General features: G+C 56.3%; 1 protein-coding gene across 1 annotated transcript; it reads right to left on the bottom strand.

The window, feature by feature from the left end:
• Nucleotides 1–565: 565 nt before the first annotated feature.
• Nucleotides 566–24,786, bottom strand: LOC137371069 (arfaptin-2-like). The gene is made up of 5 exons (XM_068032967.1): nucleotides 24,583–24,786; nucleotides 17,981–18,202; nucleotides 16,923–17,080; nucleotides 6,797–6,971; nucleotides 566–2,389 (listed from the first exon to the last, which is right to left on the bottom strand). Exons 1-5 carry the CDS (start codon nucleotides 24,769–24,771, stop codon nucleotides 2,234–2,236), a joined length of 900 nt encoding a protein of 299 aa, XP_067889068.1. The 5' UTR covers nucleotides 24,772–24,786; the 3' UTR covers nucleotides 566–2,233.
• Nucleotides 24,787–27,519: the final 2,733 nt, after the last annotated feature.

Genomic DNA, 27,519 nt, shown 5'->3' on the forward strand with positions numbered 1-27,519 from the left:
TTACTAATGAAATTAGCAAACTCTGCAGCATTGGTCAATCAATCTGGGACCACGCTGCCAGGCAAGTTGCTCGTAATTTCTCTGGCCCTCTCCTCAGCATTAACTCCCTCACATGCACATAACACGGCCTACCTCCCCCTCCCGAAGCAGTGGGGTTCGGGGAGGTGACTGAAAGAGTGATCAGAGGCAGCTTAGAAAGGCTTTCTGAAGGTGGGAAGAGGGTTCACATCTCCTTCCCTTCCCATCCCACCCTACCCCTCTCCCACCACCCCTCCTTCCCCCCTCCCCACCCCATAGCCTCCCTACACCCCCACCAGCTCCCTCATCCCTCCTCCTCTCCCTCTGCACTACCTCCCCTACGCCCATGTTCTGTTAAAATGTCTGTACAAGCACCACACCTACATCTTGCTGTTATAAACATTGTTACCACAGACAAATCCCAGCCCTGAAACTAACCCCTCACTTCCTGAGTTCATTGCCTTCCCGTCTCACGATTAAAATAACAGAAACCAACCTCAGCCTGGGCCGAGTGGCCGAGAATAGGAATAAAAATACACACATCAAATTCAACAAATTGGGACATTTTAATACCTTAAAAAGGGAGATGGAAGTGAATTTTTTAAAATAAAATCACCAGTTCTATGCTCCGAGATTAGAAACCAGAAAGTTCTAAAAATACTCAGCAGGTGCAGGTAATGGGGGGGGGGGGGTGGAAAGAGGGAGGAGCGCAGGGCAGGGATGGAGTTGGGGAGACAGGGGCACACATGAGGGGAGGGAGCAGGGTGCAGATGAGTGAGGGAGAAGAGAGGGGAGGGAGCAGATGTAGGCAGGGCTGAGGGGGCACAGGTGTGGGGTGGGGGGGGGGAAAGTTGAGCAGGCATGGCTCAGCGCAAGGGATAAAGGGGGGGCGCAGGTGCTGGCAGGGGGAGGGAGGGAGCAGGTGCAGGCGCTGGTGAGGGGGGAGGAGCGCAGGGCAGGGGGGTTGAGCAGGAGGAGTGCAGCACAGGGTTGGGAGGGAAGACGGGGGCGCAGGTGAGGGGAGGGAGAAGGGTGCAGGTGAGGGGAGAGGGAAGTGAGGGGAAGGGGCAGGATGCAGGCGGGGGGGGGGGGCGCGAAGGGGGAGGGATGCAGGCATGGGAGAGGGGAAGAGGAGCGCAGGGAAGATTTCTGCCCAATTGTCAACCAATCCTGCTTGCTGTGTATCTCCAGAATTCCCCAATATTCCTGACTTTTGCTATTTACCTTATTAGTTTATTTTTATATTAATAAATTTAAACACCACAAACAGCACAGTACAGATAATGCAGAGTTAAAGAAGATATATTTTTTAATACACCACACAACTCTCACTCTGCAAACATTTTCAACACTGGGGATCCCCCTCAAAGTGGCAACTCCATGGATAGTGCAACAGTTTCTCAGTGACATCACACAATAGTGTAACTTTCCTCCTCCACAATCTCAGAGGGTTTAATAAATATTCCAAGTTTGGAAATCACACCCCACCACCCCATAGCCGGGTAGACAGGATAAACCCAAGGGCCACACTGGGAACAGGGTGTCAGTCTTAGCCCCTGCTCTTCCCTCTGGGCTCCCCTCCCCCAGCACAGCACCACAGGGTCCGCAGCCTCTCCGGATGGAGAAGCCCAGTATGAAAATGTACCATTCATCCAATGTACCAATCAGTATCAGCAACTGTGCTCACCGGAATGTCTACAGCAACTCACCACCAGCAGAAACACACCCCTCTCCCCCTCAAACTTACCCTCTGCAAAGTGCTGAGCACGGTGCAAATAAAAAACAAGGTCCCCTTTAAAACAGCCTGTTCCCCATTAACCGCAGCACCCCCAGGACCAGAGCAAAAAAGCTGTTGGGGTCCCAGAAGGGGGACCACCAGGTACCAGTACAGCCTGTGTAATCCACAGAAGGAATATATACAAACTAGGAGCGTGCTCCGAGCTCCGACATAAACACGCACGCACAGTCCCATCGCACCTTAGTGTTTGATTTGTATAAGATTATGCATTCGAGAAATCTGAAAATGATTCGAATTTAAGCAACCAGGAAATTCCCCTATAATTCTAACACATCGGAGAGTTTGTTTCAAACACACTGACTTCAAATGATATTTTTTGGGGTTTTTTTTGTGTTTAATGCAGCTCGTTTGTTCTGCTCTTCCTCGTTGCTCCTGACTCTGCCCCTTTCACTGGTCCTGCTCCAAATCCATTTGTCATCACTGCTCCTCCAGCCACGAGGGCTTGTCAGAGCCGGGCCCCTTCACCTTCACATTGAATTGTTTCAGCGTCTGCTCCAGCTGCTGTTGGTTCCCTGCAAAGTAAGCCGAGATGGCATTGTGGAACAGAAGCAGTTGTTTGTGCATCACTTTCACCTGTCGAGACAAAGCACAAGGCAGGTCAGCCTCATCACTCCACCCTAAATCAATCCTGTTTAAGGGCAATGGGGAGACAGGGTGGGGGAGGACGGGGTGAGGGGGGAGGGGGTGGGGGGAGGGGGTGGGGGGAGGGGGTGGGGGGAGGGGGTGGGGGGAGGGGGTGGGGGGAGGGGGTGGGGGGAGGGGGTGGGGGGAGGGGGTGAGGTGGGAGAGGGAGGGGGAGGGGGAGGACGGGGAGAGGGAGGGGGAGGGGGAGGGGGAGGAGGGGGTGAGGGGGGAGAGGGAGGGGGAGGAGGGGGTGAGGGGGGAGAGGGAGGGGGAGGAGGGGGGAGAGGGAGGGGGAGGAGGGGGGAGAGGGAGGGGGAGGAGGGGGGAGAGGGAGGGGGAGGAGGGGGGAGAGGGAGGGGGAGGAGGGGGGAGAGGGAGGGGGAGGGGGGAGAGGGGGGAGAGGGAGGGGGAGGAGGGGGGAGAGGGAGGGGGAGGGGGAGGAGGGGGTGAGGGGGGAGAGGGAGGGGGAGGAGGGGGTGAGGGGGGAGAGGGAGGGGGAGGAGGGGGTGAGGGGGGAGAGGGAGAGGGAGGGGGAGGAGGGGGGAGAGGGAGGGGGAGGGGGGAGAGGGGGGAGAGGGAGGGGGAGGAGGGGGGAGAGGGAGGGGGAGGGGGAGGAGGGGGTGAGGGGGGAGAGGGAGGGGGAGGAGGGGGTGAGGGGGGAGAGGGAGGGGGAGGAGGGGGTGAGGGGGGAGAGGGAGGGGGAGGAGGGGGTGAGGGGGGAGAGGGAGGGGGAAGAGGGGGTGAGGGGGGAGAGGGAGGGGGAGGAGGGGGTGAGGGGGGAGAGGGAGGGGGAGGAGGGGGTGAGGGGGGAGAGGGAGGGGGAGGAGGGGGTGAGGGGGGAGAGGGAGGGGGAGGAGGGGGTGAGGGGGGAGAGGGAGGGGGAGGAGGGGGTGAGGGGGGAGAGGGAGGGGGAGGAGGGGGTGAGGGGGGAGAGGGAGGGGGAGGAGGGGGTGAGGGGGGAGAGGGAGGGGGAGGAGGGGGTGAGGGGGAGAGGGAGGGGGGGACGGGGTGAGGGGGGAGAGGGAGGGGGGGGACGGGGTGAGGGGGGGAGAGGGAGGGGGGGGACGGGGTGAGGGGGGAGAGGGAGGGGGGGGACGGGGTGAGGGGGGAGAGGGAGGGGGGGGACGGGGTGAGGGGGGAGAGGGAGGGGGGAGAGGGAGGGGGGGACGGGGTGAGGGGGGAGAGGGAGGGGGGGGACGGGGTGAGGGGGGAGAGGGAGGGGGGGGACGGGGTGAGGGGGGAGAGGGAGGGGGGGGACGGGGTGAGGGGGGAGAGGGAGGGGGAGGACGGGGTGAGGGGGGAGAGGAGGGGAGGGGAGGACGGGGTGAGGGGGGAGAGGGAGGGGGAGGACGGGGTGAGGGGGGAGAGGGAGGGGGAGGACGGGGTGAGGGGGGAGAGGGAGGGGGAGGACGGGGTGAGGGGGGAGAGGGAGGGGGAGGACGGGGTGAGGGGGGAGAGGGAGGGGGAGGACGGGGTGAGGGGGGAGAGGGAGGGGGAGGACGGGGTGAGGGGGGAGAGGGAGGGGGAGGACGGGGTGAGGGGGGAGAGGGAGGGGGAGGACGGGGTGAGGGGGGAGAGGGAGGGGGAGGACGGGGTGAGGGGGGAGAGGGAGGGGGAGGACGGGGTGAGGGGGGAGAGGGAGGGGGAGGACGGGGTGAGGGGGGAGAGGGAGGGGGAGGACGGGGTGAGGGGGGAGAGGGAGGGGGAGGACGGGGTGAGGGGGGAGAGGGAGGGGGAGGACGGGGTGAGGGGGGAGAGGGAGGGGGAGGACGGGGTGAGGGGGGAGAGGGAGGGGGAGGACGGGGTGAGGGGGGAGAGGACGGGGTGAGGGGGGAGAGGACGGGGTGAGGGGGGAGAGGGAGGGGGAGGACGGGGTGAGGGGGGAGAGGGAGGGGGAGGGAGGGGGAGGGAGGGGGAGGACGGGGTGAGGGGGGAGAGGGAGGGGGAGGACGGGGTGAGGGGGGAGAGGGAGGGGGAGGACGGGGTGAGGGGGGAGAGGGAGGGGGAGGACGGGGTGAGGGGGGAGAGGGAGGGGGAGGACGGGGTGAGGGGGGAGAGGGAGGGGGAGGACGGGGTGAGGGGGGAGAGGGAGGGGGAGGACGGGGTGAGGGGGGAGAGGGAGGGGGAGGACGGGGTGAGGGGGGAGAGGGAGGGGGAGGACGGGGTGAGGGGGGAGAGGGAGGGGGAGGACGGGGTGAGGGGGGAGAGGGAGGGGGAGGACGGGGTGAGGGGGGAGAGGGAGGGGGAGGACGGGGTGAGGGGGGAGAGGGAGGGGGAGGACGGGGTGAGGGGGGAGAGGGAGGGGGAGGACGGGGTGAGGGGGGAGAGGACGGGGTGAGGGGGGAGAGGACGGGGTGAGGGGGGAGAGGACGGGGTGAGGGGGGAGAGGGAGGGGGAGGACGGGGTGAGGGGGGAGAGGGGAGGGGGAGGGAGGGGGAGGGAGGGGGAGGACGGGGTGAGGGGGGAGAGGGAGGGGGAGGACGGGGTGAGGGGGGAGAGGGAGGGGGAGGACGGGGTGAGGGGGGAGAGGGAGGGGGAGGACGGGGTGAGGGGGGAGAGGGAGGGGGAGGACGGGGTGAGGGGGGAGAGGGAGGGGGAGGACGGGGTGAGGGGGGAGAGGGAGGGGGAGGACGGGGTGAGGGGGGAGAGGGAGGGGGAGGACGGGGTGAGGGGGGAGAGGGAGGGGGAGGACGGGGTGAGGGGGGAGGGGGAGAGGGAGGGGGAGGACGGGGTGAGGGGGAGAGGGAGGGGGAGGACGGGGTGAGGGGGGAGAGGGAGAGGGAGGGGGAGGACGGGGTGAGGGGGGAGAGGGAGAGGGAGGGGGAGAACGGGGTGAGGGGGGAGAGGGAGGGGGAGGATGGGGTGAGGGGGGAGAGGGAGGGGGGAGGACGGGGTGAGGGGAGAGAGGGAGGGAAAGCGAGATGGTAGGGTTGGGACAGGGTGGCGTAGGGGAAGGAAGGAGGGAGGGAGTGTACTTGCAGTGAAAGTGAAGAGGGGAATTGACCTTTGTTGGGGATCAGGAATCATAGATGAATTTCCTCAGAAGCAAGGTAGTGAAACCAATTCTAACTCCTGCAGCTCAACCAGAATGACGACGGGAATTGGCAGTCTCCTCAAATACAGGGCTGGTGCCAGAGAACTGGAGAAATGCAGATGTTGCACCCTTGTTCAAAAAAGGGGTGTCAAGATAAACCCAGCGACTGCAAGCCAGTCAGTCTGACCTCAGTAGTGGAAAAGCGTTTAGAAATGTTAATCAGGGCCAAAATTAACAGTCACTTGTACAAGTGTGCATTAATTAAGGAAAGCCAGCACGGATTAGTTAAAGACAAATCGTGTTTAATGAATTTGATTGTGTTTTTTGATGAACTAACAGAGGGTGTTGATGAGGGTAATGTGGCTGATGTAGTATACATGGACTTCCGAAAGGCGTTTGCTGACAAACCTGCAATCCAGCACTTTATCAAAGTCAAAGCCCATAGAATAAAAGGGACAGTGGCCGTAATGGATATTAAATTGGCTGAGTGACAGAAAAGAGTAGTGAAACGGTTGTTTTTTGGACTGGAGGACGGTATATAGTGGGGCTCCCCCAGGGTCGGTGTTCGGACCACTGCTTTTCTTGATATATATTGACAGGGACATGGTTGTGCAGGGCACAACTTCAAAATTTACAGATAACACAAAACTTGGCAGTATTGTGAACTGTGAGGAGGCTGGTGGAATGGGCGGACACATGGCAGATGAAATTTAATGTAGAGAGGTGTGAAGTGATACATTTTGGTAGGAAGAATGAGGAGCGACAATGTAAAATAAACAGTTCCAGGGATGAGGGACTTCCGTGGCATGGATTGATTGGCCAAACTGGGCTATTCTCAAAAGAGAATATTAAGAAGAGATTTGATAGCAATGCTCAAAATCATGAGGTGTCAGGAAAGAGTAGATGGGGAGAAACTGTTCCCATCAGCAGGAGGGTCGAGAACCAGAGGACATCAATTTAAGGTGATTGGCAAAAGAACCAGAGGCAACATGAGGAAAAACTTTTATGTAGCAAGTGGTTAGGATCTGGAATGCACTGTACGGGAGAGTGATGGAAGCAGATTTAATCGTGGCTTTCTAAAGGGAAATGGATAATAATCTGAAGAAATAAATTGGCAGGGCTATGAGGAAAAGGCGGAGGAGTGGCACGAGGTGAGCTGCTCTTGCAGAGAGCTGACATGGACGTGACAGGCCGAATGGCCTCCTTCTGTGCTGTAATCATTCTATGTTATACAACATCATCCAGTCCCGCATCTGCACTGCCCCATAAACTGCAACCTATCAAGCAAAACAGGACTGCCGCCCCCAACAGCCAATCAGCACCTTGTTTTCCTCCAGGAATTTCAGCTTGATAGTGACATCACTGCGTAACCTCTCGTACTTCTCTTTATGCACGAGATACAACTGCTGTGCCAAGTCAATCTTTGGCAGCGTGAGAGAATCACGAGGCCCCAGGTTCAGCTCCTCAAGGTCTGTGCGATATGCATCATATTCCAATCTGCAACAGGACAGCATGGGTTAGACAGAGTAAAGCTCCCTCTACACTGTCCCCATCAAACACTCCCAGGACAGGTACAGCACGGGGTTAGACAGAGTAAAGCTCCCTCTACACTGTCCCCATCAAACACTCCCAGGACAGGTACAGCACGGGGTTAGATACAGAGTAAAGCTCCCTCTACACTGTCCCCCATCAAACACTCCCAGGACAGGTACAGCACGGGGTTAGATACAGAGTAAAGCTCCCTCTACACTGTCCCCATCAAACACTCCCAGGACAGGTACAGCACGGGGTTAGATACAGAGTAAAGCTCCCTCTACACTGTCCCCATCAAACACTCCCAGGACAGGTACAGCACGGGGTTAGACAGAGTAAAGCTCCCTCTACACTGTCCCCATCAAACACTCCCAGGACAGGTACAGTACGGGGCTGAGATACAGAGTAAAGCTCCCTCTACACTGTCCCCATCAAACACTCCACAGGACACGTACAGCACGGGGTTAGATACAGAGTAAAGCTCCCTCTACACTGTCCCGATCAAACACTCCCAGGACAGGTAAAGCACGGGGTTAGATACAGAGCAAAGCTCCCTCTACACTGTCCCCATCAAACAAACAATCAAAAAAAAAACGGGGATAGATACAGAGTAAAGCTCCCTCTACACTGTCCCCATCAAACACTCCCAGGACAGGTACAGTACGGGGGTTAGATACAGAGTAAAGCTCCCTCTACACTGTCCATCAAACACTCCCAGCACAGGTACAGTACGGGGCTGAGATACAGAGTAAAGCTCCCTCTACACTGTCCCCATCAAACACTCCCAGGACAGGTACAGCACTGGGGTTGGCTGCTTCCTAATTGGGACTCCAAAGTGCATCAACGAGGTGCAGCTGACAGTACTGCAGTCAGTTGCTGGAGGTGCTGCTGGAGATGGAGTGCTGAGGAGAAACTGCAAAAACTTTGAACAACTTTTGCTGCAGAGGAGGAAAGACTTTTGGAATAAGCCTGTATTTGGAGGTGGGTGTTGAGCACCAGACTCTTATTTCTTTTGGACTGTTGTGGGAGGTGGAAGAGGCCGGAAGAACAAGGGGTGGGGGCTATACAATTCTGCAGGGAGCTGTGCAGTTGCACTAAAGTTGCAGGGAAGCTCCCTCCCCACCCCAATTGCCCAGCCTGAGTCAGCTGAAGCTGCCTGACTAATACACAGAAGGGGATAAATAGTGCCTGGGCAGCTTCAGCTGGCCCAGGTGAAGACGCCTCCCCCAACCAGAAGACCGTAAGACCAAGTGTGCTGGCAGAGACTGTTTCAAGTGTGCTGTGCGCACCACCTCCAGAAAGAAAAAGAAAGTCATCCCTTACAGCCTGTCTTTCGCTCTCCTCTATTCCCTCAGCCTCTCCCTAACTTGTTTGTTTGTTTTGTGTATCTTAAAGTTATTTTCAAGCCTACAATTTGGGGTGGGTTTAGCTCTTAGACTCTTTGGCAAGCCTTTCATCACCGGTGGCGGGGCCCTCTACTACCTATGCAGCTGCAGCCTCTGTGGCTGCCCACGTGGCCCCGTCACCCTTTAAATTAATAACATCCAGCCATGGGGTGAAGAGCTATCCCCACCCCAACATGTCCATTGAGGCCTGTGAAGGCAATGGCCGAGGTTGTCGGCCCCTCGGCCATTGCTGCGGCCTCAAAGATGTATGGGAAGGCTGTGTTTTTTCTAAAGACCGAGCGGGCCGTGTCCCTGGCCCTGAGTAAGGGGCTCACTGTGGGGGGAGCTTCCTGCCTGTGGATCCTCTGGGGGCCACTGCGCAGCGGATATTGTTGTCCAATGTCCCGCCCTTCATTCCCAGTGAGCTCCTCCTCCCCCACCTGCACCATCTGGGGGAGGTGAGGTCAGGGATCGCCCCAGTCCCGCTCGGTCTTCGGGAAAACAGCCTCCGGCATGTCCACTCCTTCCGCCGCCAGTTATTTATGCAGCTGGCGCGGGAGGTGGTCTCGGAGGGCCAATTTAATGTGGATTTCCAGGGGACGGCCTACCGCGTCTTTTGGACCTCGGACGGGGTGCGGTGCCACATCTGCAAGGGGGTGGGGCATGTTCCTAAGAACTGCCCCAACCTCCCGGCCGCCAGCTCCACCTCGGCAGCCCAGGGTGGTTCCACAGCACCTCCTCCCACTCCCCCCACACATCCAACGGAGGCTGTGGTTTTCACAGCCTCCAGCGGGGAGGGGAGTGCCCGTCCGAGTGGAAGACGCGGAGGAAAAATAAACATCAAGAGGCGCGTCCCCTGGACACATTGGCACAACCCGAGCCTGAGCTCAGCCCAAAGCCCGTTCCCACGGAATCCACCTGTCCCAGGGCTGGGCTCAGGCACAGGGTGACTAAAAAAAAAAGGAGGGTGCGGAGGCGGAGGCCTCTGATGACATGGAGGTCTCTGAGCCTCCGCGGCCTAGTGGGAAAAAGAGGAGAAGGCACCCCTCCACAGAGGTAACAAGGGGCTCCGAGGTTCAGGGTCCATCTGTTGGATGGCAGCTGTCTCCTGTTTCGGGTCCTTAGGTTCCCCCTACCACCACCACCAACATTAAGGCTGCAAAGTCTGGGCAGGAGCTCCCTATTCCTCAGGATGGAGTGGAGGGGGAGATACCTGTACATGTGGCCCCTCCAGGGGAAGCCAGTGGATGTTGTGGGTGAGCCTGGGGACGCTGTCCATTCTGCCACTGCCACAGGGTCGGGTGCCCTGAATAGAGGGGAGGGCAGGTCCCAGAGGGTCAGCCCTCCCAGCCGGAGTTCACCACCAACCAGGAGACACTCGACCCAGTTATAACCGAGAATGCTGCCCCATCTGCTGGGCCTGTGGATGCTGGCGGAGCGGAAAATGGTCTCCTCTCTCCACCTCCGGTCTCGGCTCCGGCTGGATTTCCAGAGTCGGGAACTTCTGTCTCCCCTGGACCACTCATTGGCCTGGGGACGGAGGTGGAGGGGGGTCCTGGGCTGCTGGCGCCCACAGGCTCCAGTTTCACAATAGAACCCAGAGAGGACTCCTCCGCCATCGATCCTGGGGGTGGGATCGTGACTGAGGCAGGATCAGCTGGGGCGGCCGGGACGTCTGCCCCACAGTGTGTGGTGGATGTGTCGGCCGCTAGCGGTGATGACCCGGAGGAGGATGGGGATTTGGTGTGGGGCACGGAGGATGACCTTGATTCCATCGCCAGTGAGGTGGTGGAGTCCCTCGTGCCTCCCACCGAATCTCCTCTCATCCCCACGGCGGAACTCTGGGATTCCCTCGCGGCTTGCAGGGGTTGCCTTGGCCGTTGGTCGAATCTGGCGCTGATCATACAGTCCATCCGTGCCGCACTGAAGAAAGCGGGTAAGCGCGCGGGCGCGAAACTGGTTGAGAGGTGCCGTTTTAATGTGTTCCTCAATGGGTTGCTAGGGCGGTGGAAGGCCTGGTGCACTTCCACTCCCTCCTCACAGTGAAGTGTTGGTGACGGGTTTTAAGTACCTTTGACATGAAGATAACCATAGTCAGCCTCAACATCAACCGCAGCAGGGGGTCTCACCGCAGATTTCACAATCTCAGTCCTCAGGGAAGGGAGATACGCGGTGAGCTTTCTGCAGGAAACCCACACCGTTCCGAGAGACGAAGCCACCTGGCTCCTGGAGTGGCAGGGTGGGGTCTACATGAGTCACCTCAGCCTTATTTCTAGTGGGGTGGCTATCTTGTTGGCCCCGACTTTTCAGCCCGGAGATCTTGGGGGTCAAGGAGCTAGTGCCGGGTCGCTTGCTCCACCTCGCCGTTCGCCTGGGTAGCGTGCCGCTCCACTTTGTGAACGTGTACACGCCCAGGCCCGGCGCGTTGCAAGCGCGCTTCTTTGAAGAAGTGTCCGCTCTCTTGAGCTCCATTGATAGCGGCGAGTGCATCATCCTCGGGGGGGATTTTAACTGCACCCTCGAGGTGGGGGATCGGTCCGGTCCCCAGCGTGGCCAAGCGTCGGTGGAGAAGTTGAGGGGACTGATCAGCTCCCTTAACTTGGTGGACGTCTGGCGGAATCTCCATCCCGACTCCAGTGCCTTCACGTGGAGGTCTGGTGGAGGGGGGGTCGCAAATTGACCTCCTTTACTTTTCGCAGGCGTACGTCTCCTGCGTCTCGGCGGCTTCCATGCGGCTGGTGCCGTGCTCGGACCACAGCCTGGTGTGGGCGGAGTTCACTCCGCTCCACACGCGGGCGGGGTCCGCGTACTGGCACTTTAACAACCGGCTGCTGGAGGATGAGCGATTTCGGGACTCGTTCTGTCGATTCTGGGCCGACTGGAGAAGGAAGCAGGGGGGCTTCCCCTCCTTGAGGCGATGGTGGGATGTGGGCAAGACTCGCATCCGTGTCTTCTGTCAGGAGTACGAGAAGGGGTCGACCAAGAGGCGGGAAGCCGAGATCGGGCGCCTTGAGAGGGAGGTGCTCGACTTGGAGTCCCGCCTCGGTCATGCCGTCGTGGACCCGGCCCTGTGGCAGGCGTACAAAGAGAAGGGCGTGCTGAGGGACCTGCAGCTCATAGGGTCCCGAGGCGCGTACGTGAGGTCACGGATCCAGAACCTGGAAGATTTGGACCGCGCCTCACCCTTCATCTACTCGCTGGAAAAATGGCGGGGGGTCCGTAAGCAGCTCGTTGAGCTGCTGGCCGACGACGGATCCTCCATCACGGATCCGGAGGGAATGGGCCTCCTGGTCCGGACTTATTACAGTGAGTTGTTCTCTCCAGATCCGTCCAGCGAGGATGCGCGCAGAGTTTTGTGGGAGGACCTGCCGGTCAGCCCGGAGGGCGCCGAAGGATTGGAGGCTCCGCTCACGTTGGCGGAGCTGACTGGCGCCCTCCACCAGCTCTCGAGGGGCAAATCCCCAGGGCTGGATGGGTTGACCGTGGAGTTCCTCAGGGCGTTCTGGGACGTCCTGGGGGACGATTACGCGCGGGTCCTGGGGGAAAGCCTGGCGACCGGGGAGATGCCCCTCACGTGGCGCAGGGCGGTCATCGTCCTGCTGCCGAAGAGGGGCGATCTCCGCCTGCTTAAAAACTGGCGTCCGGTCTCCCTCCTCAGCACGGATTATAAGATCTTTGCCCGGGCGATGTCTACCCGCCTGGGCTCCGTGCAGGTCCACATGATCCACCCCGACCAGTCCGACACGGTCCCGGGCCGGTCCATCCAGGACAACATCCAAATGGTCCGGGACCTGATCCATCTTTCCCAGAGGACCGGTCAGTCGGTCGCCTTTCTCTCCCTCGATCAGAAGGCGTTCGACAGGGTGGATCACGATTACCTTTTCGGGACTCTGCGCGCTTTCGGACTCGGGCCGCATTTCGTGGCCCGGGTCCAATTTTTATACGCCGCCGCAGAGTGTCTCGTCAAAGTTAACGGGTCCTTGACGGCGCCCCTTCGATTTGGGAGAGGAGTGCGTCAGGGGTGCCCCATGTCCGGCCAATTGTATACCATCTGCGTGGAGCCCTTCCTGTGCCTGCTTCGCAGGTGGTTGACGGGATTGGCTCTGCGCGAGCCGGCCATGCGGGTCGTCCTCTCGGCTTACGCCGACGACGTGCTCCTCGCAATCACAGATCCCGTTGACTTGCGGAGGATGCGCGACTGCCAGCAGACCTTTTCTGCCGCGTCCTCCACGATGATCAATTGGGAGAAATGTTCCGGACTCCTGGTTGGTCAGTGGCGGGTGGACTCCCTGCCGGAGGAGATGACACCTTTTGCGTGGAGCACCACGCACCTCCTCTATCTGGGAGTCCACCTTAGCCCCGCTGAGGAAGCCTGGCCGGCAAACTGGCAGGAGTTGGAGGCGAAAGTCACCGCTCGGCTGGGGCGCTGGACAGGACTGCTCCGAGTGCTTTCCTACAGGGGCCGAGCGTTGGTCATAAACCAACTGGTGGCCTCCATGCTGTGGTACCGGTTGGTCACTTTGGCCCCGCCCCCTGTATTTGCCACCAAGATCCAGAAGAAACTCGTCGATTTCTTCTGGGGCAAGAGGAAACACTGGGTCTCTGCCGCGGTCCTGAGTCTCCCGATCTAGGACGGCGGTCAGTCGCTGGTGTGCGTCCGCACCCAGCCTGCGACTCTCCGCCTTCGGACCCTGCAGAGATACCTGTACGTCGAGCGTCCTCCCAGATGGTGTGCGCTGGCGACGTATTTTTTCCGCCAGTGTCACTGCCTTCAAGACGACACGCAGCTCCCGGTGGAGTCCGTTAGCCGCGCCTCTCTGATGGAGTTGCCTGTCTTTTACCGGGATCTTTTCCGAGTCTGGAACATGGTCGCCTCCAGTCAGGGCGCTCCCCCGCTGGCGGAGGAGAGCGCGTCGGCTGTCCGGGCGGCCGACTCCGGGGACGGTCCGGCGGGCGGAGGAGTAGCCGAAACCCCTGGGACGCCCCACACTGCGGGTGGCGAGGGGGCTCGGGAGTGCGGAGCGATCCCAGCCGAGTTGACCCCCGCTCGGCCGGAACTGCTCATCGGACCCAGGCCCCGAAACCCTCCTCGGGAGCCGGACCCACACAACCCGAGCCGCCTCTCGGAAATGCCCTCCGTGCCATTCCAATCGGCGCGGAGGGGTTTCCTGTACGGGCTGCTCCTGCACACTCTCCACTTCCTCGCCCTCGTCAGCCGGCCGGACACGCCCTGGCGGTCCGCGTTGCCATCTGGCGGCGAGGGGAAACCCCGATGGAGGTCTCTCTACGCGGGAGTCTTCCCCCTTTACATCGGGGACCTGGGGTGGAGGGTGCTGCACAGAGCAGTCCCGTGCAATAGTCTTTTAAGTAGGTTCACGGACTCCCAGGCCACCTGTACTTTCTGCGGCCTGGACGAGTCCGTGTTCCACATTTATACGGAGTGTGCGAGGTTGCAACCCCTCTTTGAGTATCTGAAGGGGCTGCTCCTCAAATTCTGGCTGCACTTCAGTCCCACGCTCCTGATCTTTGGGCACCCGGTGCGGAGGGGCTTGGGCCGGGAGGAGGATCTCCTCGTCGGTCTGCTCCTGGGCCTGGCCAAGGTGGCAATTCACAGGTCCAGGTTGCGGGCCGTCGGGGGGTCCGTCCTCCCCGATTGCCTGCCCCTCTTCCGCGGTTACGTTCGCGCCCGGGTGTCCCTGGAAAAGGAGCATGCGGTGTCCGCCGGTACGCTTGAGGCCTTCCGCGACCGGTGGGCACCGCAGGGGCTGGAGTGCATCGTCGACGCCGAGAATGGCATTTTAATTTGAGTTTTTTGTTTATTTATCTGGTTTTAATAAAGTTATTTTAAAAATATCAGTGTGTATATAAAGGGGGCCTGAGGAATAAAGGCCCCCTCGACATAAAAAATATATAAAAGGGGCCTGGGGTATAAAGGTCACCTTAAAAAAAAAACGGGGTTAGATACAGAGTAAAGCTCTCTCTACACTGTCCCATCAAACACTCCCAGGGCAGGTTGATTAAAAAAACTGGCTTAAGAACAGAAAACAGCAAGTCATGATAAATGGCTGTTTTTCAGACTGGAAGATGGTAAACAGCGGTGCTCCCAAGGTTCAGTGCTAGGATCACTGAATTGGATACAGAGTGAAATTTCAATATTTGCCAATGACACCAAACTTGGAGGTGTGGCAAACAGTGAGGATGATACTAATCAACTGCAACAGGACATAGATAGGCTAGCAGAATGGGCAGACAGGTGGCAGATGGAATTTAATGCAGAGAAGTATGAAGTGATGCATTTCGGTAAGTGTAAGGAAAAGCAATATAGACTAAATGCCCCAGTTCTGAAGAGTGTGCAGGAACAGAGGGGCCTTGGGGTTCATGTTTAGATCCTTGAAGGTGGCAGGGCATATCGAGAGAGTGGTTAGTGATGCATATGAGATCTTGGGCTTCATAAATAGAAGCATTGAGTACAAAATCAGGGAAGTTATGCTGAACCTTTATAAAGCTCTGGTTAGGCCACAACTGGAGTATTCAGTCCAGTTCGGGTCACCACACTTCAGGAAGGATGTGAGGGTCCTTGAGAGGGTGCAGAGGAGATTTACCAGAATGGTTCCAGGGATGAGGGATTTTAGCAACAAGGTTAGGTTGAAGAAGCTGGGATTGTTCTCCTTGGGGCAAAGGATATTGAGAGGAGATTTGATAGAGGTGTACAAGATTATAATAGGCTTAGATAAGGGAGACAAAGAAAAACTGTTCCTTAGTTGATGGTACAAGGACTAGGGGACACAGATTGAAGGTTCTGGGCAAGAGATACGGGGGGATGTGAGGAAGAACTTTTTTATGCAGCAGGTGGTGACAACCTGGAACTTGCTGCCTCGAGGGTGGTGGAAGCGGAGACAATGAATCATTTCAAAAGGTAATTAGATGGGCATTTCTTGAGGGAATTAAACTTGCAGGGCTATAGGGATAGGGCAGGGGATTGGGACTGATTGGACAGCTGTACAGAGGGCCGGCATGGACTCGATAGGCCGAATGGCCTCAGTCTTTGCTGTAATGACCCTATGGCCCCTTGCTCTTTACTCCCTCACCAGAAGAAACAGTTTCTATCTACCCTATTAAATCCTTTTGATCATCTTAAACAACTCGACTGGATCACCCACAGGGTCAGCGCGAGGAACACGGACACCCCCACAGGGTCAGCACGCGGTATCACAGAATCACAGAATAATACAGTGCAGAAGAGGCCCTTCGGCCCATCGAGTCTGCACCGATGCATTAAAGCCACCTGACCTGTCTACCTAATCCCAGCACTTGGCCCATAGCCTTGAATGTTATGACATGCCAAGTGCTCATCCAGGTACTTGTTAAAGGATGTGAGACAACCTGCCTCTACCACCCTCCCAGGCAGGGCATTCCAGACCGTCATCACCCTCTGGGTAAAAAAGTTCTTCCTCAAATCCCCCTTAAACCTCCTGCCCCTCACCTTAAACTTGTGACCCCTCGTAACTGACCCTTCAACTAAGGGGAACAGCTGCTCCCTCTCCACCCTGTCCATGCCCCTCATAATCTTGTACACCTCGATCAGGTCACCCCTCAGTCTTCTCTGCTCCAGCGAAAACAACCCAAGCCTATCCAACCTCTCTTCATAGCTTAAATGTTCCATCCCAGGCAACATCCTGGTGAATCGCCTCTGCACCCCCTCCAATGCAATCACATCCTTCCTATAATGTGGTGACCAGAATTGCACACACTACTCCAGCTGTGGCCCTACCAAAGTTCTGTACAACTCCAACATGACCTCCCTGCTTTTGTAATCTATGCCTCGATTGATAAAGACAAGTGTCCCATATGCCTTTTTCACCACCCTATTAATCTGCCCTTCTGCCTTCAGAGATCTATGGACAAACACGCCAAGGTCCCTTTGTTCCTCGGAACTTCCCAGTGTCAGGCCATTCATTGAATACTTCCGTGTCACATTACTCCTTCCAAAGTGTATCACCTCACACTTTTCAGGGTTAAATTCCATCTGCCACTTTTCTGCCCATTTGACCTTCCCGTCTATATCTTCCTGTAACCTAAGACACTCCACCTCACTGTTAACCACTCGGCCAATCTTTGTGTCATCTGCAAACTTACTGATCCTACCCCCCACATAGTCATCTGTGTCATTTATCTAAATGACAAACAATAGGGGACCCAGCACAGATCCTTGTGGTACGCCACTGGACACTGGCTTCCAGTCACAAACAGCCGTCTGTCATCACTCTCTGTCTCCTACAGCTAAGGTACACAGACAGCCCTAGGTACACAGACACACCCCCTCCCCTCCCCACCCCCCCAGGGTAACCATGCAGTAAACACAAGGGAATACAAGCTGAGACTATGCAAGCTGTTCTTATAACTTAACTCTTTTAGCCCTGGTATCATTCTATGCTGCACCCCCTCCATGGCCAATATATCCTTCTTGAGGTGCAGTCCCCAGAACAGCTCAATTACACTCTGGATGGATTGTAATCTGCATTTGCCCCACCTGGCATTCTCGAACAGCTTGACGGTGAGGAGTGTGTCCTCCATTGTCTTGTTGACTAAAGTGTTGATGCTGGATACGAAGAAGTTGATGGCTCCAAGCAATGTCTCCCCATTCTTACATAGCAGCTTCTGAGTCTCAGCATTGTATCCAAACTCCTCCTGTGTGAGGGGAGGGAACAGAGACACCCCAGAGTCAGCAAGCGGAATGCGGACACCCCCGGGGCCAGCAAGCGGAGCGCGGACACCCCCGGGGCCAGCAAGCGGAGCGCGGACACCCCCGGGGCCAGCAAGCGGAGCGCGGACACCCCCGGGGCCAGCAAGCGGAGCGCGGACACCCCCGGGGCCAGCAAGCGGAGCGCGGACACCCCCGGGGCCAGCAAGCGGAGCGCGGACACCCCCGGGGCCAGCAAGCGGAGCGCGGACACCCCCGGGGCCAGCAAGCGGAGCGCGGACACCCCCGGGGCCAGCAAGCGGAGCGCGGACACCCCCGGGGCCAGCAAGCGGAGCGCGGACACCCCCGGGGCCAGCAAGCGGAGCGCGGACACCCCCGGGGCCAGCAAGCGGAGCGCGGACACCCCCGGGGCCAGCAAGCGGAGCGCGGACACCCCCGGGGCCAGCAAGCGGAGCGCGGACACCCCCGGGGCCAGCAAGCGGAGCGCGGACACCCCCGGGGCCAGCAAGCGGAGCGCGGACACCCCCGGGGCCAGCAAGCGGAGCGCGGACACCCCCGGGGCCAGCAAGCGGAGCGCGGACACCCCCGGGGCCAGCAAGCGGAGCGCGGACACCCCCGGGGCCAGCAAGCGGAGCGCGGACACCCCCGGGGCCAGCAAGCGGAGCGCGGACACCCCCGGGGCCAGCAAGCGGAGCGCGGACACCCCCGGGGCCAGCAAGCGGAGCGCGGACACCCCCGGGGCCAGCAAGCGGAGCGCGGACACCCCCGGGGCCAGCAAGCGGAGCGCGGACACCCCCGGGGCCAGCAAGCGGAGCGCAGACAGCCCATAAAATGTGCCCACATGCCTTTCTTGTGCCCACGCCCACCTCCCCATGCTCATCGTGTACCTGGAGCTCTGGCGATTTCTGGCTGAGATCAGAGAAAGTCTCTCCCAAGGCCCGCTGTGTCTGCACCATGTTGTAGAAATGATTGGTGAGGGCACGAGCGAGACGCAGCACGTTCTCATATTTCCTCTTTGTGTCACGTAGGAGTTCAATCTGTGCTTCCAGCTGGAGGTCCACCGTCCGAGACCCTCGACCAAACCTCTCTGAGATTAACTGCTTCGTGCACTGCAGATACGACCAAACATAATGTCTGTGCCACTAGAGTATTTACAGCAGCTCCGGCTTACACATTCACACTGAACAATATCAGGACACACTCAGCTCCCAGAGTAGCAAATTATAGACAGATTTACTGCACAGGCGCAAAGTATTCCTGGCTTCAGGAATCTGAACCTTTGACCTCAGGGTCAGTGTTTGTACCACACAAGCCAGAAGGATGGAGTTGTACTGCTGCTTATCATCAGCACTGGGGTTTTAGTATGACAGCAAGGGAGTGGCTTGATTACACTCAGAAAATACCTAGAATCTATCGTTCCAAATGAGTCCAGAGAAAGCAATTTGAGCAACATAACACTGGGGTACAGTACTGGCAACTGCAGGTCTGTCAATCCCAGGTGGGGGTTGGGGGGGGGGCGAGGAGAAAGAGCGTACAGGTCCGTGCCAACCTCGAGGTGCAAGCGGGGTGTTTGTGGGGAGATAGGGGAGGGGAGAGGGGTGGATACGGGCCCATGTCTAACAGTGGGGACAAGGATGAGTGGGTACAGGTCCATGTTTAACAATGGCAAGGGGAGGGTGGGGGGGGGGGGAAGACTGGTGAGATAAGGGTTACTGGTCCATTTAACACTGGGGACTGGGGGAGTGGTCACAGGTCTGTGTCTGATACTGGTGGGGGGGGGGGGGGTCACAGGTCTGTGTCTGATACTGGTGGGGGGGGGGGGGTCACAGGTCTGTGTCTGATACTGGGAGGGGGGGGGGTCACAGGTCTGTGTCTGATACTGGGAGGGGGGGGGGGTCACAGGTCTGTGTCTGATACTGGGAGGAGGGGGGTCACAGGTCTGTGTCTGATACTGGGGGGGAGGGCGGTCACAGGTCTGTGTCTGATACTGGGGGGGTCGGTCACAGGTCTGTGTCTGATACTGGGAGGAGGGGGGTCACAGGTCTGTGTCTGATACTGGGGGGAGGGGGGTCACAGGTCTGCGTCTGATACTGGGGGGAGGGCGGTCACAGGTCTGCGTCTGATACTGGGGGGAGGGCGGTCACAGGTCTGCGTCTGATACTGGGGGGAGGGCGGTCACAGGTCTGTGTCTGATACTGGGGGGAGGGGGGTCACAGGTCTGTGTCTGATGCTAGGGGGGTCGGTCACAGGTCTGTGTCTGATACTGGGGGGAGGGGGGTCACAGGTCTGTGTCTGATACTGGGGGGGGTCGGTCACAGGTCTGTGTCTGATACTGGGAGGAGGGGGGTCACAGGTCTGTGTCTGATGCTGGGGGGGGTCGGTCACAGGTCTGTGTCTGATACTGGGAGGAGGGGGGGTCACAGGTCTGTGTCTGATACTGGTGGGGGGGGGGGGTCACAGGTCTGTGTCTGATACTGGTGGGGGGGGGGGGTCACAGGTCTGTGTCTGATACTGGGGGGAGGTTTTGTGGGAACGAGAGAGACTCACGGTTGGTGTGTTGCCTCCCAGGTGCCAGGGTACGTGATGTCTCGGATCGTGTTTTTGGGATCCTCAAGGGGGAGGGGGAGCAGCCCCAAGTCGTGGTACACATAGGCACCAACGACATAGGTAGGAAGACAGATGGGGAGTTAAGGCAGAAATTCAGGGAGCTAGGGTGGAAGCTTAGAGCGAGAACAAACAGAGTTGTTATCTCTGGGTTGTTGCCCGTGCCACGTGCTAGCGAAGTGAGGAATAGGGAGAGAGAGGAGTTGAACACGTGGCTGCAGGGATGGTGTAGGAGGGAGGGTTTTGGTTTCCTGGATAATTGGGGCTCTTTCTGGGGTAGGTGGGACCTCTACAAACAGGATGGTCTTCACCTGAACCAGAGGGGTACCAATATCCTGGTGGGGGGGAGATTTGCTAGTGCTCTTCGGGGGGTTTAAACTAATTCAGCAGGGGGATGGGAACCTAAATTGTAGTTCCAGTGTGCAGGATGTTGAGAGTAGTGAGGGCAGAGATAAGGTTATAAGGACACAAGAGGGCACTGGCAAGCAAGAACCTGGTTTAAAATGTGTCTACTTCAATGCCAGGAGCATCCGGAATAAGGTGGGTGAGCTTGCAGCATAGGTTGGTACCTGGGATCTCGATGTTGTGGCCATTTCAGAGACATGGGTAGAGCAGGGACAGGAATGGATGTTGCGGGTTCCGGGATTTAGATGTTTCACTAAGAACAGAGAAGAGGGTAAAAGAGGGGGGGGTGTGGCATTGTTAATCAAGGAAAGTATTACAGCGGCAGAAAGGACGTTTGAGGACTCGTCTACTGAGGTAGTATGGGCCGAGGTTAGAAACAGGAGAGGAGAGGTCACCCTGTTGGGAGTTTTCTATAGACCTCCAAATAGTTCCAGAGATGTAGAGGAAAGGATAGCAAAGATGATTCTTGACAGGAGCGAGAGTAACAGGGTAGTGGTTATGGGGGACTTTAACTTTCCAAATATTGACTGGAAATACTATAGTTCGAGTACTTTAGATGGGTCTGTTTTTGTCCAGTGTGTGCAGGAGGGTTTTCTGACACAATATGTAGACAGGCCAACCAGGGGCGATGCCACATTGGATTTGGTACTGGGTAATGAACCCAGCCAGGTGTTAGATTTAGAAGTTGGTGAGCACTTTGGTGATAGTGATCACAATTCGGTTAGGTTTACCCTAGCGATGGGCAGGGACAGGCATATACAGCAGGGCAAGAATTATAGCTGGGGGAAAGGAAATTATGATGCGATTAGGCAAGATTTAGGATGCGTAGGATGGGGAAGGAAACTGCAGGGGATGGGCACAATCGAAATGTGGAGCTTATTCAAGGAGCAGCTACTGCGTGTCCTTGATAAGTATGTACCTGTAAGGCAGGGAGGAAGTTGTCGAGCGAGGGAGCCGTGGTTTACTAAAGAAGTTGAAGAGCTTGTCAAGAGGAAGAAGGCGGCTTATGTTAGGAGGAGACGTGAAGGCTCAGTTAGGGCGCTTGAGAGTTACAAGCTAGCCAGGAAGGATCTAAAGGGAGAGATAAGAAGAGCAAGGAGAGGACACGAGAAGTCATTGGCGGATAGGATCAAAGAAAACCCTAAGGCTTTCTATAGGTATATCAGGAATAAAAGAATGACTAGAGATAGGTTAGGGCCAATCAAGGATAGTAGTGGGAAGTTGTGTGTGGAATCGGAGGAGATAGGGGAAGTGTTAAATGAATATTTTTCGTCAGTATTTACAGTGGAGAAAGAAAATGTTGTCGAGGAGAATACTGAGATACAGACTACTAGGCTAGATGGGATTGAGGTGCACAAGGAGGAGGTGTTAGCAATTTTGGAAAGTGTGAAAATAGATAAGTCCCCTGGGCCAGATGGGATTTATCCTCGGATTCTCTGGGAAGCCAGGGAGGAGATTGCAGAGCCTTTGTCCTTGATTTTTATGTTGTCATTGTCGACAGGAATAGTGCCGGAAGACTGGAGGATAGCAAATGTTGTCCCCTTGTTCAAGAAGGGGAGTAGAGACAGCCCTGGTAATTATAGACCTGTGAGCCTTACTTCGGTTGTGGGTAAAATGTTGGAAAAGGTTATAAGAGATAGGATTTATAATCATCTTGAAAAGAATAAGTTCATTAGAGATAGTCAGCACGGTTTTGTGAAGGGTAGGTCGTGCCTCACAAACCTTATTGAGTTTTTTGACAAGGTGACCAAACAGGTGGATGAGGGTAAAGCCGTGGATGTGGTCTATATGGATTTCAGTAAGGCGTTTGATAAAGTTCCCCACGGTAGGCTATTGCAGAAAATACAGAAGTATGGGATTGAAGGTGAATTAGTGCTTTGGATCAGAAATTGGCTAGCTGAAAGAAGACAGAGGGTGGTGGTTGATGGTAAATGTTCATCCTGGAGTATAGTTTCTAGTGGTGTACCACAAGGATCTGTTTTGGGGCCACTGCGGTTTGTCATTTTTATAAATGACCTGGATGAGGGTGTCGAAGGGTGCGTTAGTAAATTTGCGGATGACACGAAGGTCGGTGGAGTTGTGGATAGTGCCGAAGGATGTTGTAGGTTACAGAGGGACATAGATAGGCTGCAGAGCTGGGATGAGAGATGGCAAATGGAGTTTAATGCGGAAAAGTGTGAGGTGATTCACTTCGGAAGGAGTAACAGGATTGCAGAATACTGGGCTAATGGGAAGATTCTTGGTAGTGTAGATGAACAGAGAGATCTTGGTGTCCAGGTACATAAATCCCTGAAAGTTGCCACCCAGGTTAAAAGAGCTGTTAAGAAGGCATATGGTGTGTTAGCTTTTATTAGTGGGGGGATCGAGTTTAGGAGCCACGAGGTCATGCTGCAGCTGTACAGAACTCTGGTGCGGCCGCACCTGGAGTATTGCATGCAGTTCTGGTCACCGCATTATAGGAAGGATGTGGAAGCTTTGGAAAAGGTGCAGAGGAGATTTACTAGGATGTTGCCTGGTATGGAGGGAAGGTCTTACGAGGAAAGGCTGAGGGACTTGAGGTTGTTTTCGTTAGAGAGGAGGAGGAGAAGAGGTGACTTAATAGAGACATATAAGATAATCAGAGGGTTGGACAGGGTGGATAGTGAGAGTCTTTTTCCTCGGATGGTGATGGCAAACACGAGGGGACATAGCTTTAAGTTGAGGGGTGATAGATATAGGACAGATGTCAGAGGTAGTTTCTTTACACAGAGAGTAGTAGGGGCGTGGAACGCCCTGCCTGCAACAGTAGTAGACTCGCCAACTTTAAGGGCATTTAAGTGGTCATTGGATAGACATATGGATGAAAATTGAATAGTGTAGGTCAGATGGTTTCACAGGTCAGCGCAACATCGAGGGCTGAAGGGCCTGTACTGCGCTGTAATGTTCTATGTTCTATCTTCTATGTCTGTGTCTGATACTGGGGAGAGGGGGGGCACAGGTCTGTGTCTGATACTGGGGGGGGGGGGGTTCACAGGTCTGTGTCTGATACTTGGGGGGGGGGGTCACAGGTCTGTGTCTGATACTGGGGGGAGGGGGGGTCACAGGTCTGTGTCTGATACTGGGGGGAGGGGGGGTCACAGGTCTGTGTCTGATACTGGGGGGAGTGGGGTCACAGGTCTGTGTCTGATACTGGGGGGGTGGGTCACAGGTCTGTGTCTGATACTGGGGGGGGTCACAGGTCTGTATCTGATACTGGGGGGGTCACAGGTCTGTATCTGATACTGGGGGGGGGGGTCACAGGTCTGTATCTGATACTGGGGGGGGTCACAGGTCTGTATCTGATACTGGGGGGGGTCACAGGTCTGTATCTGATACTGGGGGGGGTCACAGGTCTGTATCTGATACTGGGGGGGGTCACAGGTCTGTATCTGATACTGGGGGGGGTCACAGGTCTGTATCTGATACTGGGGGGGGTCACAGGTCTGTATCTGATACTGGGGGGGGGGTCACAGGTCTGTATCTGATACTGGGGGGGGTCACAGGTCTGTATCTGATACTGGGGGGGGTCACAGGTCTGTATCTGATACTGGGGGGGGTCACAGGTCTGTATCTGATACTGGGGGGGGTCACAGGTCTGTATCTGATACTGGGGGGGGTCACAGGTCTGTATCTGATACTGGGGGGGGTCACAGGTCTGTATCTGATACTGGGGGGGGTCACAGGTCTGTATCTGATACTGGGGGGGGGTCACAGGTCTGTATCTGATACTGGGGGGGTCACAGGTCTGTATCTGATACTGGGGGGGGGTCACAGGTCTGTATCTGATACTGGGGGGGGTCACAGGTCTGTATCTGATACTGGGGGGGGGTCACAGGTCTGTATCTGATACTGGGGGGGGGGTCACAGGTCTGTATCTGATACTGGGGGGGGTCACAGGTCTGTATCTGATACTGGGGGGGGGGTCACAGGTCTGTATCTGATACTGGGGGGGGTCACAGGTCTGTATCTGATACTGGGGGGGGTCACAGGTCTGAATCTGATACTGGGGGGGGGTCACAGGTCTGTATCTGATACTGGGGGGGGGTCACAGGTCTGTATCTGATACTGGGGGGGGTCACAGGTCTGTGTCTGATACTGGGGGGGGTCACAGGTCTGTGTCTGATACTGGGGGGGGGTCACAGGTCTGTGTCTGATACTGGGGGGGTGGGTCACAGGTATGTGTCTGATACTGGGGGGGTGGGTCACAGGTATGTGTCTGATACTGGGGGGAGGGGGGTCAGGTCTGTGTCTGATACTTGGTGGGGGGGGGGGGTCACACGTCTGTGTCTGATACTGGGGGGGGGGGGGGGGAGTGGGGGTCACAGGTCTGTGTGTGATACGGGGGGTGGGGGGGTCACAGGTCTGTGTATGATACGGGGGGTAGAGGGGGCTGCTGGCTGAAGGTCTGTCTCGGACACTGGGGTACAGTACGAGCTGAGATTGCTCCCAACCTTACACTGACCTTGTAGGTGTTGATTCCCCACTTTTTCACAATGTCAAACTTCTCGACGGCAATCCCGCGGGCAGGTTCATCACCGCTCGTGACTGGGCTGCTCTGGGACTGGTGAATGTTGCTTGACCCTGGAATAGAATGCACAGCAGAGAGGATGAGAGCAGCGAGCCAGGCAAAGGGCCTTTCGCTCAGTTGCATTGCTGCTCAGCTCGGCCTTAGAGATTCCTGGAGAGAATGATCCATTCAAGACTGAGAAATAAAGACACAAATCTTTTCCCTCATGGGATTGTTAACCCTTAAAGAATTGTCACTGTCCTCACACAAACATTCAAACACATGTTTAATCAGACAAACTGCAGTGGGAAGGAGAGCTGCAAACCTAACAGAGTAACACTGCTTCGATAAAACATGGCTGTAATCTCCTGCCGCTACCAGGTTTGGTTCAAATTAACGAGCTGAGATAAGTGGATAAGTGGACAAGTGAGGCATGAAGTGGAAAATGAACACAGGCAGATCACGAAGGGGTAGGCATGTTTCCTTATCGAGGCTGAAGTGCCGGGGTTGAGGGGAGGTGGATTTTACCAGACAGGCACTGCACCCAAATATCTGAGTGGCCACAGTCTTTGGAATGAACACACAGGATTGGTCAGGCTGTGACTGGTAATTAGGAAGTTGTTTCATGATGTGCCGGGGAAGGAGATGTGGGCCACGGAGCTGAGAGCAGCAGAGATTGTGAAGGTGTTGGAGTAATTGCAGATTACAAGGCTGGTGTTTGTAGTCCCACTGACACTGCCGTTTCCCATTTACTGAAACCCAGCAGAGCTCTGCCTATTGCAAGGTGAAGGGGAAAGTGGGGAGCAGTCAGTGGACATTTGGGATCAACTGCTGCACTGCAAGTGGGGTTTAGAATTGATCGCAATCACCAGGAAGGGCAAACAGCCAGGGTTCTTGCTCCCAATAACTATCCAGTGAACCCCTGGGTTAGAGAGAGGAGAAATCAGCCAGCGTTCCTTCTCCTGATCACTGTCCAGTGATCTGTGCTGCAAAGTGTGAGGCAAAACAATCAGGTACTCTACCTATGTGTGTGAGAGCTTGAGAGTAAGTGTGTATGGAGTGAGGGAGAGCGAGTGCACGCAAGCGCACACGATTTATTCCATATCAGACAGAGACTCAACCTGTAAGGGGGTCTCAGTCACTTTATTTGGACATTTGGACATTGTGCCTCTGTTTCAAGGCCTTCAGACACCAAAATAAAAACAAAGCAGAAAAGATCAGAGAAAGTAAAACGAGCATCTTGAGCAGAGGGGAAAGCAAGTGGGAAAAAGAGCTGGTTTTGGGGGGTGGCGGTGGGGGGGGCGGGTGGTGGAGGGACAGCAGGATGGATATGCACCAGTTTGAGGGGATAGGGAGGGGGTTTTCCCCAGTTTGAAGGGGTTGAGGAAGAGGTTTGCACAAGTTTCAGGGGATTGAGGAAGGGGTTTGCACAAGTTTGAGGGGATTGGGGAGGGGGTGCGCACTGGTTTGGGTTGAGGGTAAAGGAGGGTTTCTGGGGGCAGACCATTGTGGAGAGGAGTAGACAGTGCAGGGATTACTCACCCTGCCCCCAGGGAAAGCAGAGGATTATTGCAAGGGTAAGTGGAGGTTGCTGCGGGTGGGGGAAGAGGTCAAAGGGTATGTTCCTGCCTTTGGGGTGGAGAGGCAGGGAAGCAGGTGTGGGCACAGCATGTACCTGGTGAGGTGTCGCCCTGAGAGGCTATCCTGCTGGCTGCTGTACTGCTGGGTGTGATGAGCAGTCCCCATGGAGTGTGGGCTTTCACAGGAGCGTCTGGAAACAGTGAGAGGGGCAATGGGGAGATGAAGGAAAAAGGATGGGGAGGAAACAAACACCCAACATATCAGAATGTAGTAATAATGCTGAGAGTTAACATTGGGCAGCAGCGAAGCTGGCAGTTTGACTCAGTGGATATAACTCTCCCTGCCGAGTTAGGTCACGGGTTCAAGTCTCACTCCAGAGACTTGAGCACGTAATTCAGGGTAACACTCCCAGTGCCGGCACCGAGGGGGCGCCGCACGGTCGGAGGGCCGGCACCGAGGGGGCGCCGCACGGTCAGAGGGCCGGCACCGAGGGGGCGCCGCACGGTCAGAGGTGCCATCTTCAAATGAGACATTAAACTGAGGCCCTGTCTGCCATCTAAGGTGGGTGTTGAAGATTCTATGGCAGTATGTGAAAAGGATGAGAATGGTCTTCTCATGTTCTGGTTAATATTCCACCTCAAACAACAAAGAATCAAAAACAGATTCATTGGTCTAAAAGCAAAATACTGCAGATCCTGGAAATCTGAAATAAAACAAAAAATGCTGGAAACACTCAGCAGGTCTGGCTGCATCTGTGGAGAGAGAAACAGAGTTAACGTTTCCGAACCCTGAAGGAAGGTTCTGATGAAGGGTCACTGACCTGAAACATTTACTCTGTTTCTCTCTCCACAGATGCTGACAGATTCATTGGTAGTTCAGTTCATGGCTGTTTCTGGGTGCCACACGTGCTTACATCAGAGTGCTCAAACAAAAGGCACTCTCCAAATCTAACTGAGAGGAAACCAACTCGCAGTAAATACACCAGTGAGGGCAAATGTTGCTGATTACATTGAGTCTCCCAGTTTTGGCCTGTTTTGCATCAACTGATGATACATGAGGATTGGTAGCAATTCCTTCCTCCACCAGCCTGAAGGATCGCTCCCTCGGCTGTGCATTTGAATAAACAGCAACAAAACCAGTTTTAAATTTCCGGCTGCAGCTAGATAGCAAAAATATTGTGAGCACATTTCAGTGAGAATGGGATCAGTGATCAGTGACACCACGGCAGCTGATCCAATCACAGAGTGACAGCACAGAAGGAGGCCATTCTGCCCATCATGCCTGTGCTGGCACCTTGACACAACTAAAAAC

This window comes from Heterodontus francisci, chromosome 6, assembly GCF_036365525.1.
Source record: "Heterodontus francisci isolate sHetFra1 chromosome 6, sHetFra1.hap1, whole genome shotgun sequence".
NCBI lineage: Eukaryota > Metazoa > Chordata > Chondrichthyes > Heterodontiformes > Heterodontidae > Heterodontus > Heterodontus francisci.